Source organism: Cyprinus carpio, chromosome A11 (genome assembly GCF_018340385.1).
Source record: "Cyprinus carpio isolate SPL01 chromosome A11, ASM1834038v1, whole genome shotgun sequence".
NCBI classification, from domain to species: domain Eukaryota; kingdom Metazoa; phylum Chordata; class Actinopteri; order Cypriniformes; family Cyprinidae; genus Cyprinus; species Cyprinus carpio.
In genome coordinates this window covers 7,300,623-7,317,791 of record NC_056582.1, presented here as the reverse complement: position 1 = coordinate 7,317,791, position 17,169 = coordinate 7,300,623, and the positions used below count along the sequence as shown (strand labels likewise).

At 37.3% G+C, this 17,169-nt stretch overlaps 1 protein-coding gene across 2 annotated transcripts; it reads right to left on the bottom strand.

Moving 5' to 3' along the window:
* On the bottom strand, positions 1 to 9,581 carry LOC109108009 (nuclear receptor subfamily 2 group F member 6-like). 2 transcript variants are annotated; one of them, XM_019121182.2, is made up of 6 exons: positions 9,323 to 9,581; positions 7,203 to 7,334; positions 6,774 to 7,124; positions 3,752 to 3,846; positions 3,030 to 3,605; positions 1 to 1,273 (listed from the first exon to the last, which is right to left on the bottom strand). In XM_019121182.2, exons 3-6 carry the CDS (start codon positions 7,040 to 7,042, stop codon positions 999 to 1,001), a joined length of 1,215 nt encoding a protein of 404 aa, XP_018976727.1. In that variant the 5' UTR covers positions 7,043 to 7,124; positions 7,203 to 7,334; positions 9,323 to 9,581; the 3' UTR covers positions 1 to 998. The 2 variants fall into 2 exon arrangements, with proteins under 2 accessions (XP_018976727.1, XP_018976728.1); XM_019121183.2 differs by lacking the exon at positions 7,203 to 7,334.
* Between the last annotated feature and the right edge of the window lie 7,588 nt (positions 9,582 to 17,169).

Here is a 17,169-nt window from a genome sequence, read left to right as displayed (position 1 = left end):
TTTTTTTTCTCTCTTGTTTACACTTTATTTATTTTACTCAATACAACGCTGAAAATGGAAGTTTTTTTCATATACAGTCGTTACATAAGAGCTTTGTTTGTCGTTCATTTTTATTTTTAGTATGCAAAAATACTTGATATATCTCACTGTCAGCAATGTAAAACTTTATACCATTTCTCCACACCACTGAAAAATTCACTTGAACTGTTTAAATAGGACAATCAAAGACATGATCTATGTTCAGAATAGCATACTACCATACTACTCTTGATGTTTTGTTTTGTTTTTGGTATATAGTTTGTATACCGTGCATAGTGTGTAATACCTGGATGGCCATTTGCCAAAATATGCAGTATACAACCAAAGCATACTGCACAGAATACTGTATCCCACAATGCAGAGTACCATATTTACATGATAAACATGCAATATAACGAGGTCATGTGACAACAATGTAGCATAGTACTATTTGGGACATGTAATGTTGCATATTTCATAGTTTCACATACTATTCAATATAAAGCAGTATACAGTAGTATGCAGTATGCTAGTATTCCATTCTAAACATAGCCATTTACTGGTCACCATTGATTTTTCAAGTACACATCCCAACATTTTTGACTCATGCAGTCTGTTATAAAGATTCTTAATGTACATCTACACTAGCTTTAAAATAGTTCACTATGCTCTGAAAAGAAGGTATCATAAACTCTTCTTTAAAGCTTTGGATCTGTTAATTCTTCTTAATCAGTCCTCTGTTTATCATTCATCTTTCAAATGTTTTTGACAGAATTGATGCTCATGATGTGAAACATGAGGTATCCTGGTACTGGATGGCTCATTTAAACTGCATAGAAACATGCGTGTCAACCTCTTTTAGACATACAGTATATACACGATCAACAAAACCCAAAGCACAATATCTATCCACGCGGTTACTGTGGAAGCATGGGAGCAGCCTGAGATGGGACAAGGGAACAAGTCATCTTATTGTTCATCTACTGTCCAGGCACGTACGGCCAGCTGATGGAGCTTCCAGAGAGCTGCATGTCCCTGATAAGCGTCTCGATTGGCGTCTTGCCAACCAGCCGCATGAAGAAGAGTTGAGAGATGAGGCTGGCGGGAACGGCTCTCAGGGCGGGCAGTCGCAGCAGGAGTCGGCCGAAGCGCTGCGGCTGAGCTGGATACTGCATGCGCTCGTACTCGGTCAGGGCCACCTGTGCTTTCTCCTGCAGGCTCTCGATGTGCGCCGGATCTGACAGGCCACATGCGTCTGCAGGAAACACAGAGTTTACAACACAGCTGCAAGTGAAATCCTAACAGCTCATGCGATGGATATTTGGCAAAGAGCAACACTTGTCCTGACTGAGCCTCTTATCTTTTTAGAAATCTGTGAACAACTTCCTGGAGAATTAAAATTTGTCAGTAGACTAGTTTTCCAACTAATTAGAATTTTACATTTTGAAAAGAGTGGTTGTGCAAAACCCACTGCAACTAAGGTGTTCTGAATGGTTTTAGCTTATTGCTATAGCTTAACATGTTATGAGCGGTTTCAGCATGCTTCTATAGCTTTAGCATGTTACTATTATGTTGATATGTGTTAATGTGTTATGAGAGGCTTTAGCATTTTGCTTTGTCTTTACTTGTGTGGTTGTAGCATGTTGCTATGCTTTTACTAATATGTTTTGAGTAGATTCAACGTCACCACGGATTTAATAACATGTTCTGATACATTTTAGCTTTTTTGCTATCCGTTTAGTAACATGTTCTCAGAGGTTTTTGCATGTTGATATGTCTTCACTAACACGTTCTGAGAGGTTCTAGCATTTTGTTATGCCTTTAATAACATGTTCTCAGAGATTTTAGCATTTTGCTATACCTTTGCAAACATGTTCTGAGAGGTTTAGCATGTTGGTATGCCTTTACTAATGTGTTCTGAGTGGTTATAGCATATACTATTGCTATGTTGATATGTGTTTAATAATGTGATCTGAGTGGTTTTAACATGTTGCTATTGTTATGTGTTTAATAATGTGGTTTGAGTGGTTTTAGCATGTTGCTATTGCTATGTTGATACGTGTTTAATAATGTGATCTGAGTGGTTTTAACATGTTGCTATTGTTATGTGTTTAATAATGTGTTGAGAGGTTTTAGCATTTTGCTTTGTCTAACATGTTTTGAGTGGTTTTAACATGCCGCTACACATTTATTAACATACTGATACGTTGTAGCATTTTGCTATGTATTTAGTAATGTGTTCTCAGAGGTTTTAGCATGTTGCTATGCATTAACAAATGTTTTCTGAGAGGTTTTAGCTTGTTTATATGCATTTAAGGTGTTCTAAACAGTTTTACTATTTTGTTATGTGGTTAAAATGTTCTTAGTGGTAAGTTTAGCAAGTTTAGTTTTTGCTATGCAATTTCTACACTCTCAGAAAAAAAAAGATACAAAAGCTGTCACTGGGGAGATACATTTTCAAAAGGCACACCTTTGTACCTAACAGTCCATACTGGTACCTTAAAATAAATAAAGATAAGTACTTAAGGTATAAATATTAATATGTCCCTTTTGAAAAGTGATAGTGAGAGCTTTTGTATCTGTTTTTTTTTTTTTTTTTTTTTTCTGGTTGCAATTTGGTTCCACGTTGATTCAAGTCAAGATATTTTACCCTAAAAGTCCAGTCTCTATGATAATCATATATATATATATATATATATATATATATATATATATATATATATATATATATATATACTCTCTATATATATATATATATTTTTTTTTTTGTTTACTCTCTGAATATACAAGTCTATTGGATTTTGTGCATCCGGCAGGTGAAAATGGTGCATTTGATAACTTAAAGTACTAGCACAGCTCTCCTCAAAAACAGTGTCTGTGGCAAAAATGACATGGGAAGTTTAAACGCGTTCAAATTTGTTACCCTAATTATAAACAAGGAATATCTTGATAAAGTAATGATTTGAATACAGTTCTATGGAATATATGTTTAACACATGTTAATCACGCACCTGGTGAGAACAGAGCAATGGCTTTCAGACAGCTGTATTCGGCAGAATCCACCTGCAGTCGTGCCAGCTTGTCCACCTGGTCCTGGAAAACCCGCACCTGGTCCATGAAGGACACGACACGGTCAGCGGGCATGGGGGACGAGTGAAAGCCGGCAGCTGCCAGCAGGGGGGCCGTGTGCAGCGGCAGAGCCGATTGAGCTGCATTCAGGATGAACAGTTCACTCCAGCTGAGCCTCAGAAGGGCCACCTGCTCCGACACGGGCAGGTCAGGAAAGTAGGGAATATTCCGGGCCCACTCTATGGTACTAAAGAGCAGCCGGGCTGCCAGCTCACATATATTGTCGATGCCCATGACGGAGCTGTTGGCTCCTGTGAGCTGCTGGCCGCACTGGGCTCCGTAGCGGCTGTTGGGGTACGGCTCTGCTCTCAGCAGATGAGAGATGAGCTCAGACACCGGCTGACCATTGAAGAAATCACCACCCATGCCATGACCTCCTCCAGCATCCCCACCCGCTCCAACCATGGAGGCTGGGCTGATGCCTGCGTGGGAGGGAGGGATTCGACCACGCTGGACCGCTGGGAAAAAACAACAGAGAGAAAGGAAACATCAATATACAAGTGATACAAGTAACATGAAACTAGCAAAGCTATGTAGGAAACTGTTTGGGAAATGGTCAGATATTTATGTAATATTTATTAAAATATATATCTGGTTTGCGGACCTTCTTTCCTCATTCCAACCCGGATGCACTTCTTCAGACGGCAGTACTGACACTGGTTACGGTGGTGCTGATCAATCTGACACTCTCTGTTGGACCTGTGAAGACAGTTTACATACCTTTGAGCCAAGAGAATACAAGATATCATTAAAGATTTAGCACTTTTCAAAAGATAATGAGCATTCAGATCAACAGTAGAATGTTGCAAGGTGTGAACATCACTATTTACAGATTGCATTATATCTTCCCTGAATTTTATAATTAGGGCTGTCAAATGATTAATCACGATTAATCACATCCAAAATAAAAGTTTTGTTTACATAATATATGTGTGTATACTGTGTATATTTATTATGTATATATAAATACACACACATGCATGTATATATTTAAGAAGAATATGTTATGTTTATATATTAAATATTTTTATATATAATATAAAATATAAGAATATAAATATATAAATGTATATACATGTAAATATTTTCTAAATATATAATTTATGTGTGTGTATTTATATATACATAATAAATATACCCTGTACACATACATATATTATGTAAACAAAACTTTTATTTTGGATGTGATTAATCGTGATTAATCATTTGACAGCCCTAGTTATAATATAATCTCTGCAGATACGGACCATTTAAGTCATTATTTAATTCTAGTATTATCTATGTAATGCTGAAATTCTGTGCAGAATGAAGGCAGATCTGAGGAAGACTGCGCTACACTGAGACTTGATATAATGGCACAAAACATATTTTTACATAGCAGCTTCAAATTAAAGACACAATCACCCTTGTAAATGCATGAATAAGTTATCAAAGATTTGCATTGAGTGTCTGCCAAAAAACTGTCACAATCTCTAAAACTATTGCAACTGCAAACTGACAAGAAAAAAAAAATTTTATATAAAAGGGCAAGATTGACTGAACTTCACTGAATGCTGAGAAATAAAAAATCAAATTATGTGAACAAAACTGAGTCGTTTAAAAACCTGTGTGAGCTTTAAGTCTTTTGTGTTGATAAGACACAAATTCTAACTTAATAACACACTAATAAATAGAAATATTTTAGTTGTTCAGGTGTAATCCAATAAATAAAGCTGAATGTGAATTAATCTCTGTCTTTTCTGAGTTGTCATGTGTGAAGAGCTCTCCAGGAAATTATCACATAACCTTGGCACAAACACAAAGGACACAATTCTGTTCATTCATTCCTAAAGTTCCCATGGCAGCAAGGCTAATGTTAGATCTGCTGTAAAAGGCCAATTATACAACATGCACAGTTGTTTCGACAGCCATGTACCTTTGTGTAGCATTCATTCGTAATGGCTGGTTATTTTTCTGGGTTGGGAAATGAAAATGTTAGCATGTTGCTATTATGGTATACTGTGGATATTTTTGTAATTCTGTTTTCTCCCAGAAAATTTTATAAATAAGTCAAGCCATCATTAAGCCTTACTGACTTGGTCAAATATGGCTGTGCTCAACAAATAAATGCTTTTGACATAATATGATATCCAGAAGCCAACGGTACACATCCAAACTATGACTGTCTAAAAGTCCTGTTGCGATCACAGTTGCTTAAGACAAAAAACTCTTTATTAGCTGGTGGTCAAGTCACCAAGTCACTGTTCTTTCAGCTTCTTGATTGTATGTATCTTGCTGCTGTGTATTTACACACATTTGAACTCAGCTCAGCTTGTCACATTGCCAACAGTTCCTGTTACTCCAGTTGTCTTGATTTTTGCAGAGAATGACAGACTGTCAGTTGCTTCAGGTGCTTTACACCCAAGAGAGAGAGCTTGTGTTGCTAGTCATTTGTTAAGTTGTTCCTGGTAAGGACAAGATGTACGACAGTGTTCAACTAAAAATGTTTTGATGCAACATGAAAGAAAGTCATCTTTACTTAATATTAACATTATAGCAGGGCTCAGTACCAGCATTTCACTGACATTTGTGACTACGAATAGATGTGTAAAATGTATTTAGGAGCACACGTGCGAATTAAAATGTTCATCAGTTTTATGAAAGTTGAGCTAAATAAATGAGTGTCATAAATTGAATAACAAATGTCTTAATTATGACAATCTTATCTTAACAATCTTAAATTTGGTGATGAAAACAGGAATCGCAAGACAGATTTAAATTTTTGCACGTTTCAAAGTCAAAACGCTGTGGTGTTGCGCGTTCAACAGGTTCACGTTTCAGAGCAGCTTGCAATAAATGCATTTATGCCAAGCAATTGCTTTGGTAATGAAATTATTACTTGTATACATCATGTTTACTTCATGGTTATATCATAATATATTGTAGAGATGGATGTAAAAATGCATATTTTGATCTCCCTTACCCATTTAATTAAGCAGCCAGGTGGAGCATTTCAAAATAAGAGTCCCATTGTATTTTGGCCTTTATACTTAAAAACCCCACAAAAATGTACGTATGTATGTATGTATGTTTATAATGTGTATGAGAGAGAGAGAGAGAGAGAGAGAGAGAGAGAGTGAAACTAATATTTAAAAAACCTAATTACTTTTTTCATTTAGCCTCTACATTTTTCAAGTTTTTAAAATTTGCTTAGAAGCACACATGCGCCTTGAGAAAAAAGTAAGCGTCAAGCATTTATTTTAGCATGATTACTATGATTTACTCCTTTATTGCAGGCTCTGATTCATGAGTTTGTAAATGTTCACTTACATACTCTCTAATTTAAATGTCAGTAAGAGGTTAACAGAGTTCACAGAAAGTTCAGCCAAATTCCTTTGCCAAGCTGCATCTGGAAACACGGCGTGTGATTGGCTGTTGTGTCTGAGCAGTCACAAATCATTTCGTTTATTTATTTACAGATGGTTCTGATGTGTTGAGACTTCAAAAAAACGATTGTGCCAGTTTGTTGTAATCACATTTTGCATGTAAGTGGAAAACATTGAACCTGTTTGCTAAATAATGTAAGACGGTGTGATGGATAATGCATCTTATAATTTAATTTTAATTTTAATGCATCTGTGTCTTACCTGCAGGTATAGTTGAGGTTCCGTCTGATGCTCCTCTTAAAGAAACTCTTGCACCCTTCGCAGGTGAAAACGCCATAGTGCTTCCCGCTGGATTTGTCCCCACACACCACACAGTCCACCACGCAGGCCTTGTCCTCCTCGCCACCTTCCGCGTCGCTGTTCCCCGCTCGGGGCGAGCTGCTCTCCTCCTCCCCCCGCAGGTAACCTTTCTCACCGAGTCCATTAGCGCCGCCATTGGGGTTGGCCCATCCCCCGCTCACCATGGCCATCTCTGTGTTCACCAGCAGGAGCTGCTTGAGACACCTTCCCACGTCGAGAACTCAGAGCCGCCCCGGAGCGAATCCCTTTAAGCTGCAGACAGTAAGCCGAACAAGTCAGACTCGGAGGAGAAACACATTTAACAGCACTCTGAAGACCTCCGAGGCTTACCCGGCTGACATGTTTTTGTCCTGTAAAAATCCCTGTTGCTTTTCTTCATGTCCCCTAACCACAAAACCCTCTGAAGACCTCAAGATCCCTTTGATTCAATGAGCAGTTCAGAGTTGGACAGCTCACCTCACCCTTTTCACAGGAAACAACAAATTACACATAAACGCACCCAGACTTCAGGGAAAAAGACAAGCTCATCCACATGCTGCACAGCTCTGAGACGTGGATGAAGTGAAACTCCTTCTCAGCTTGCAGCCGCCGTGACACTACACCAGGAAAACCTACTCTACATGCCCCCTAGTAACCAACAAGTTAAACCAGTTCCTTCAGTACTGAGAAATAATGCAGTCGTGTTTAGAAAGGTTGAGAGTATTACAGGTCACTTGGGTAGGTTTGACTCAACCTGCCAGTGTATCTCGTATTTGTTCCTGTTTTAGTCTGAAAAATCACAAATGAGATCACTTAGCATCTCAGTTGTTTCTCCTGGACAGCAATGAGATTAAAAGGAGAGCGAATGGAGACGAAGTTAAGCCTCCTGCTTCTGTGAAGAGCTCCCCTCTAATCTCATAAGTGTCTCATCTAGTTTCAGAAGAGTTTCTCAATGGTGTGCTCTGAAGACATTAAAGTCTGTGAGGTCAAACATTTTCTCATCAAATTCTTCCAAGAGTTCATTTTTATAGCTTTATGGTTTTACTGTACATCAACAACATTCATCAGTCTCATTTGTGTCTACTTTTATTTTTCCTCAGTAAACATCTGAGACAAAGTTGATAACTGAGAACTTCACTCCCCTGAGCTATGAACAATCAACTTCTGAGCAATAAAATGATCTTCTGGAGTTATCTAAACATCATATAATCCAAAAGGAAAGGCTTCCTTTAATTTTGCGCATCCTCAGGGACATTATTTTGGCTGTCAGTGCAAACAGCATAAGATTTGCCATAAATGTGTATTTTTATCCTAACTTTAATATTTCACCCTCATTTACTTTCATAAATCTGCTTTAAACTAGGTACAAAAAAAGTTGCATTCAGGACCTTAAGGACAAATATGTCGCTATCAAAACTGTGATATTAATTCCCATTCCATTTAAAAATAAAATCTTGCATTCTTTGTTAATAGGCTTTGATTCTGTCAGCAAAGCTTTAAAAAATGTTTACTTTTTTCCCCCATGTTTACTAGTTTCTAACTGATGGTGCCATTTTCTGATGTTTGGCCATTGGAGCAAATATATATATATATATATATATATATATATATATATATATATATATATATATATATATATATATATATATATATATATAAAATGTATTTTTAGGGCAATTGAAATGAAGTTATGTAATTATAATTGTGTGGATGTATTGGTATATATATCGAGAATGGATTATTTAAAAATAAATAATATCTTGACATCACACAAAAAAAAATAATGCATCAAAGTTAATGTTGCTTCCAATCACTAACATATCTAAGACTGTAATAATCCTAAATAAATAAATACAAATAAAAAATATAATAAAAACATCTGCTTAGCATTTGTTATATGGAAAATAATAGATTTTTTGTGTATTCTTTATTAAACAAAATAACAGAGGCAGTAAATAAACAGGCATTTAAGGTGTTAAAATCCTTAAAAATAATGAATTTTCGGTACTATATATATATATATATATATATATATATATATACATTTGATCAGGGCTGATTTTGGTAAAAAAAAAAAAAAAAAAAAATGTCAGTAAAAGCATAAAAATAAAAATTGAATATAATATTATGACATTTTTTGACACTAACATTTTTGTCCTAAGGACCTCTGAGTAACTTTTTTTGTAAATAATTGATGCATAAGGGTTAAGCTTCTAATAAAGAGCTGCAAACAGCAGAAAGCCACAATGCCAAACATGCAGACAGCAACCTGGCTAATGATAAACAGAGCTCAGCCCCCACCCTGCTCCTCAAGGACCAAAGTTCAAGAAAGTTCCTTGCTCTTTCACTTGGTTAAACAACACAATCCTGAATGCTCTTGCAACTTAGCAGAGAATGAAGCACCTTTTGGCCGAGTCTCAGTACACTCTGTGCAAATATGAGCGAGAGAGAGAGTGAGTGTCCTTCCGTACCTTGTTTTGTCAGTGCCGGTTGGTCCAGCCGTATGGTCTCCGGGGCCTCAGCATTCCCAAGAACCGACCTTAAGCTCTTTTAGCAGTCTGCTGCTTCCCGTGCCCTGCCTTTCTCCATTCATCAGTAAATCATGAGATCCAATGGTCAGGAGAGACAGCTGACCCGAGCGTCTGTGGTGACTGGCCAACAAGCCTCGCTCTGTTTTCTCTCTCTCTCTCTCTCTCTCTCTCTCTCTCTCTCTCTGAGTGGTGGAGGACGAGCGAGCGTGTGTCTGTGTATTCAGGGATTTGACACTGCTATTCAAGCCCTCTGGTTGCCATGGCGCCAGCTTCCTTATAAGGGTAATAGAGTCAAAGAGCAGTGAGTGGGCTGTAGCCACTCTACACAAACAACCAGGAATGCGTTACCACACACACACAGTTAACCCCTCCAGGGATGACCATAGGTGCACTCAGTATGCATCTAGGGACAGAGAAGACCTCCTTAGTGAACATCTAAACATTAGAAGATGTGATTGAAGTCAGACCACAATGCAGAAGATTTTAGTTTTACAACTGTAGAAAGTTCCTCAGCATACTTCAGCTTGGACGTTGTCTTCAAAAACACTAGCATGTCATCCTGTTTCACCAATCCTCGTGAAAATTGTGAAAGAAGTCATTGTTTTATGTGGATGTATTTTTTGTACTGAGCTGGTGTTTTGGTGCAGTGAAGAGCTTTGAGCTGCTTTGTTAATCTGATTTAGAGCTTTTTAGATCACTCTCTGTGGAGGAAGCTCTCGGAAATCTTTTTGTCTTCTCATCTGATTGTTTTGGCTTTTATACTGCTGAAAGAGATGCCTTGAAGCAAGCAAAGCTGGTCTTAACTGAAGGATGGTCCGGCTGGTTTCTCAGCATGACCTGCGGGGCTAAACTCATCTGAAACCAGTAAACTGGTTCAGGCGGTAAAATTGGTGGTACAACCCAAAAAGCTTTTTTTTTTTTTTTTTTTTTTAACTCAAAGAAAATTCAAAAGTTTAGAAACGTGTAAAGAGCGTAAAGAAAATAAATAGCTTTTTAATTAGTGGTTGCACCCCTTTTTATTTATTTATTCATTTATTGTTACTAAAGTTTGTTGAAAGACTCTTTTTTTAATATGCATTTCTATAAACTTGACACATAATTTGTAAACTATACTTTTTTAAATTCATTTTCAATCTTCAATCATTTCAATCTTGCACAAAATCATTAAATAACAATTAATTTTAACATTTACTCTCCCTTTCGAGTGCCATATAGTAAAGCATGTTTGGAAGTAGAAATCTCAGTTTAAATTTATCTGAATTAAAAGAAACAAGTTTGTTAAACTCAAAACAATGAACTAATTCAGATTACTTAAGAAGTGTAAGTTTCGTGAACGCATTCGTGAACTAATTTGTTTAATTTTTTTTTTTTGGAGCATTGAATGTTTGTCCTCTGCTTGCTTTGCTGAAAAATATAACCAAATGTAAAAAATAAATAAAATTAAGAATATTAATAAAAATAAAAAACGTAAATATATTTGTAATTTTTCCTTTATACTTTTGTGCAGCTTTGGTTCTACTAGTTTACACTTCAAAATAAGTATTGCAACACTTTTGTTTGATAGCTTTTTTTATTACAATGAATCTAATTTGATAAATTTGCCACTTGTATAGAAAAAATTTAATATAAATACCCCCATTCATTTGAACTGAACAGAAACTGATTCTACTGATTGAACTCATTTGTTTAATTTAGATTGTTCCTACTCAAACCAATATTTTTTTTTGTTTGTTTTTTTAGCACTAAGGTTTACAGTGATTCTTTGTATCTTTTTGTCTTTTTCAGGACATGTTTATTCTTTTTAGCCATTTGTTTTATAAAAATCACTCACTGCTTTACTGATCTGCATCCTACAAAATCCAGTTGGCACAGATTTCGAGCTGTTTGTCCTATGCTGTGTGTGTTTTCACTCTGTGTGTGTGTTTCCAGGTTTCTGGGGTTTAATTGTTGGTCTTTGATCTGGAATGCAGCCCTTCCTGGATTCGGATCTCTACAGTCTCTCTTTCTAACATATAAAAGCCAATATTTATCTCAAATGATCATAGATCATTCATCTAATACACCATCCAGTCACTATTTTAGCCCTTTTATTTTAAATTCTATTCTGCCCACAATTCTTTCCTTTTAGCATCCGTATTACAGTATATGAGATTACAAAGGTTTTATTCTGATCTGATTTTTCAGGAAAAAGCTTTGTTTCACCAGTGCTGTGGTCTTACGACAGCCGGCCTGAGCTCTTGGTTCAGGTGTTGAGGAATGTGGTAAGTGGGTTTAAACTTTAACCATTTTATGGGTGCAAAACCATTTGCCCGAGCAGCACGCACTGAACTCTCTTGCCTCTGATAGCGGCGTGGTGCTCTCTGACCCGTGCGAGAGGTCTGCCTCCTGACGTTGTGGGACCTTTGACCTTAACAGAGAGACAGAGCATCAGACACTGAGCAGCACGCCGCAGCAGGCTGTACAGGAACATCTGCTCGGCAGAGCCGCGAATCAACATGCTCCACCCTGAGAAAAACAGAGCAAACTGCCTTCATTTTGTGGGAAAGTCACACTTGAGCAATTGTTATTCAAATGAGTTGACCTCAGTATTGATTACGAGGTTTTTAAAGATGTCTCACACCAACTAAATATTTAGTCAAGTGTTCCTCTCAGTGTCATTTTAGTGTCATTGAGATAATATTATAGTTTTATATTTGTATATATTTTATATTTTTTTATATTTTCCATTTTCATTTCAATTCTAGGTACTTTTAGTAATTTTGTTGTGCATTTTTAGTAGTTTTTATTTTTTATTTGTCTACATAGTTTTTATGATTTGTTTTTTATAACAGTACTAGTTTTAGTTATTTTACATTTTACATTACATAGTTATTGTACATCATATTAAATTTTTAAGAAACTATTTTTTTTTATGGTTTTAATGGTAGTTTCAGTTTAATTGACTATAATAACCTTGGTTCCACTAAACAAATTTGGAATAATTCTTATAATTCTTGAATATGTTGCTGTAAAATCATAACACACCCCCTTCAAGCAAATAACTTGTATTTATTTTTAATTAAAATAAAAACAAATTTATTAACTTTTTTCCTCTGCTTTTATATATATAGTGGGAATGGAAAGTATTCAGACCCCCTTAAACTTTTCACTCTTTGTTATATTGCAGCCATTTGCTAAAAGTGTACACAGCATAATGTACACACAGCACCCCATTTTGACAGAAAAACACAGAATTGTTGACATTTTTGCAGATTTATTAAAACAGAAAAACTGAAATATCACATGGTCCTAAGTATTCAGAGCCTTTGCTGTGACACTCATATATTTAACTCAGGTGCTGTCCATTTCTTCTGATCATCCTTGAGATGGTTCTACACCTTCATTTGAGTCCAGCTGTGTTTGATTATACTGATTGGACTTGATTAGGAAAGCCACACACCTGTCTATATAAGACCTTACAGCTCACAGTGCATGTCAAAGCAAATGAGAATCATGAGGTCAAAGGAACTGCCTGAAGAGCTCAGAGACAGAGTTGTGGCAAGGCACAGATCTGGCCAAGGTTACAAAAAAATTCTGCTGCACTTAAGGTTCCTAAGAGCACAGTGGCCTCCATAATCCTTAAATGGAACACGTTTGGGACGACCAGAACCCTTCCTAGAGATGGCTGCCCGGCCAAACTGAGCTATCGGGGGAGAAGAGCCTTGGTGAGAGAGGTAAAGAAGAACCCAAAGATCACTGTGGCTGAGCTCCAGAGATGCAGTCGGGGAGATGGGGGAGAAAGTTGTAGAAAGTCAACCATCACTGCAGCCCTCCACCAGTCGGAGCTTTATGGCAGAGTGGCCCGACAGAAGCCTCTCCTCAGTGCAAGACACATGAAAAAAACGCCTGAAGTACTCCAAGATGGTGAGAAATAAGATTCTTTGGTCTGATGAGACCAAGATAGAACTTTTTGGCCTTAATTCTAAGCGGTATGTGTGGAGAAAACCAGGCACTGCTCATCACCTGTCCAATACAGTCCCATCATTGAAGCATGGTGGTGGCAGGATCATGCTGTGGGGGTGTTTTTCAGTTGCAGGGACAGGACAACTGGTTGCAATCGAGGGAAAGATGAATGCGGCCAAGTACAGGGATATCCTGGACGAAAACCTTCTCCAGAGTGCTCAGGACCTCAGACTGGGCTGAAGGTTCACCTTCCAACAAGACAATGACCCTAAGCACACAGCTAAAATAACGAAGTAGTGGCTTCACAACAACTCAGTGACTGTTCTTGAATGGCCCAGAGCCCTGTCTTAAACCCAATTGAGCATCTCTGGAGAGACCTGAAAATGGCTGTCCACCAACGTTTACCATCCACCCTGACAGAACTGGAGAGGATCTGCAAGGAGGCATTGCAGAGGATCCCCAAATCCAGGTGTGAAAAACTTGTTGCATCTTTCCCAAAAAGACTCATGGCTGTATTAGATCAAAAGGGTGCTTCTACTAAATACTGAGCAAAGGGTCTGAATACTTAAGACCATGTGGTTTTTCTTTTTTAATAAATCTGCAAAAATGTCAACAGTTCTGTGTTTTTCTGTCAATATGGGGTGCTGTGTGTACATTGAGGAAAAAAAAATGGACTTAAATGATTTTAGCAAATGGCTGCAATATAACAAAGAGTGAAAAATTTAAGGGGGTCTGAATACTTTCCGTACCCACTGTATATATATATATACACATACAGGTGTTATACCTGTATTCTGATTTTTTTTTTTTTTTTTTTTACAAGTATATTCTTTTTTCTTTTTTTAAAGAGTAGGTTATGCTTCATAATGACTATTGCAAAACCTTTGTTTGAGCATTTTTTACAATTCATTGCATTTGATAAACTCGCCACTTGGATACAGTACATGTATATAAATACACCTTTTCATTTCAATTTAACAGAAAACGATACCCCTATTTTCTGTTGCTGTATTGAAAATGTAGCTGTAATGATTAGCACACGTAAATACCCCACACTAGAAGTACAAGCCTAGACAGAGAAAACAGGGGATGGAGAAAGAAAGAGGAAAAAAAGAGGGGTCAACTGGGGTGATTCTATGTGCTCTAATACGCTCAATGAAGACATCTTATTGGGTAAAGAGATTACAAACCTGCTCCCTTCACTGAAGGCCCTGCTTTCACCTCTAAGATTCTTACTCTCTTAATCGCTCTCTTACTGGAAAAGAGAGTTAGGCGTTTACGTGAGGTCAGTGTTTGTGTGCTGCGCAGTGGTTTGGGGTCAGCTGAGGCTACGTGTGTATTCAGTCTAGCGTTGATATGTTTATAAAAAAATTAGTTCATCAAAACACTGTCAAGAACCAAAAGCACAATAAACATGGTCAATATGAGAGTCATTGTATAATATACAAGTGTAAAAACAATGCTTTCTTAATAAAACATCTATTGGTATCAGTGTAACTTACCTGCTGGTGGTTTAATCTTTAAACACCATTTTGATATTACAAATTATCAATAATCAATATTATAAACTTCTGATAAATGTCCCCATTTGTGTTCCATTTAAAGAAAGTCAGTCATGCAGGTTTGAAATGACATTGGAGTGATTGCACGTTTTCACCCATTTTTCCACCCTTTAATAGTCTGTTGGACAACCGAAATGAAAGCGAGAAGTGAAAAACCACGTTCAGTCATTTGATCAGGGTCAAATGTCTTTTTTTATCTGAATAGCAGCATGTTTTACCACTAAGTGCTGAGTGTGAGAGGTTAAGAGCGATGAAAGGGAGGGCTGGAGGCAATGAGAGGGAAACAGAAATAGAGTAAGAGAGGAAGAAGAGAGCATTGACTTCTGTGAGAAAAAGAGCATCGGCCAGCCACAATCCACTCATGCTGTTCAGGGGGAAGCGTATTTAAATGTGACAAGGTAAATGAGCTGACCTTAACCCTGTGGGTCAGAGTCCGCTGTGTGTGCGTGTGTTCTTTTGAGGGGGGCGGGGCCCTGATAACCCATCCCCCACGCTCTGATTGACAGCTCCTGTTTTTGTGAGTTTTTTTCCCAGGGATCGGAGCATCCCAAAGCTCTTAAAACACTTTACACTACACAGATGCTGCTGGGTTTGTGTGACATGCTCTCTTTTGACATTTACCTTTACTTTCCATGTCACAGCTTGTTGTATTTGAATGAGTGAATTAGTCAATTAGATCTGTGGGTTAGTTATGAATAACGTTGCTTCTAAACAATGTGTATCTAATCACTTAAGTCCTCACGAAAATGTCACATTTCCTGTCTTGGTGAGCACTTACAAACAGTCAGCTGTGTCTTAAGTGAGTAGCAAACAGTTGAAAATGATGTATCAATACATTGTTGCATAAAGACTTGAGGTCTGGATCTGGGTCTCGAGGGGTCTAGTTTTGGTCTGGTGCTGATGGTTGCTAGTTTTTCTAGGTCAGTGATCCTCAATGATTTTGACTCCAAGGCCCCCCACATTGTCTAAAACAACATTCAAAGGCTTTGTAGCCCTAGTTTTGTTTTTTAAACTTATTTTAATATATTAAAAAAAATATATTCTAATTAAAATGAATCGCATTTCAGGATGCCAGAAGTTTTAGGAGTTTTTATCTTTTTCAGGGTTCACACTGTTTTTAACTAATTAATTTGCATGGGTCTTCCAGTCGTTTGTGATTTAATGGATAAGAATTTTTCTAAAATATTTTTGAGCTTGGCATAACTATAACTTGGCATAACTATATTTAATGGATAAGAATTTTTTAGAGCTTGGCATAACTAGTAAAATATATATTTTGTTTTAGGACTTTATTCATTTACATGACTTTTCCAGGCCTAGAAATCACAGTCTTCCTCATACACTCGCAGAAAAAAGTACAAAAGCTGTTACTTGGGCTGTACCTTTGAAAAAGGTACACTTTTGTACCTTATTTACCCCTAAAGGATGCATAGTAGTACCTTACATGTGCATATTAATACCTAAAGTGTACATATTATACATATTAAGTGTACCTTAATGTTACTTTACCAAGATTTAGGCCTGGATATCTCATGTCTATGTCTACAGGAATCTTTTCACACTTTTTTTTTTTTTTTGGTCTCCCTGGTGAAAAAATGTGTGGGATCGCCACTAAATTTTATTTAATAGTTGTGGAGAAACAAGAATGATTATCTCATCATTCAGTATGAGGTTTTCACATCACCTCAGAGTTGAAATGAGCAGTTTGTTTAGGACAGCGATATAGGAGACGTAATCATTATCTTTATCCAAATGATCACTAAAACTCAGATCTTCCCCAGCAGGCGTGTTCAGGACAAGGTCTGTGTTTAACGTGACCCCGTGACCCCCTTTATTCACCAGCTCCTGCAACAGAGAGCAAATCCTTTACCCTGGGGGTGTGACACTCAACCTTTGCCACAGCTGCAGTCAGCTGGCCCGGGCGACACTGAAAGACGTGGATCAGTGAAAAGAGAAGACAAGAGAAGAGTCAGGCTTCTCTGACCTCTCTCTCTATTGTGTGTATCTTCCTTCCCCCCGTTTCTACTGTGAAAGCGATCGTGAGGCTGAATCTTCAGGAAGAGCGATCCGTGCTGGGAATGACATGCCACCTCTGGTACACACACATACCCATTTTCTGTGATTTCTGTTTTTCTGAGACTTTTAAATGAAAATGATTATGCAGCTGCTTTGATCGTAAAGAAGGAATGGTCTCAGGAGGTCAGAGTAATATATACTATAATTGTTTTTGTTAATACTTTGAATTAGATTTTATTTGTATATTTTATATTTTATTTTAATTTT

Bases quoted from the DNA above. Each gene is read 5' to 3' on its own strand.
- LOC109108009 (XM_019121182.2), bottom strand. From the start codon at position 7,042: ATGGCCATGGTGAGCGGGGGATGGGCCAACCCCAATGGCGGCGCTAAT. The intron at 3,606-3,751 runs GTCCGCAAACCA...GTTTTTTCCCAG, and splicing joins GGTTGGAATGAGGAAAGAAG to CGGTCCAGCGTGGTCGAATC. The intron at 1,274-3,029 runs GTGCGTGATTAA...TGTTTCCTGCAG, and splicing joins CATTGCTCTGTTCTCACCAG to ACGCATGTGGCCTGTCAGAT.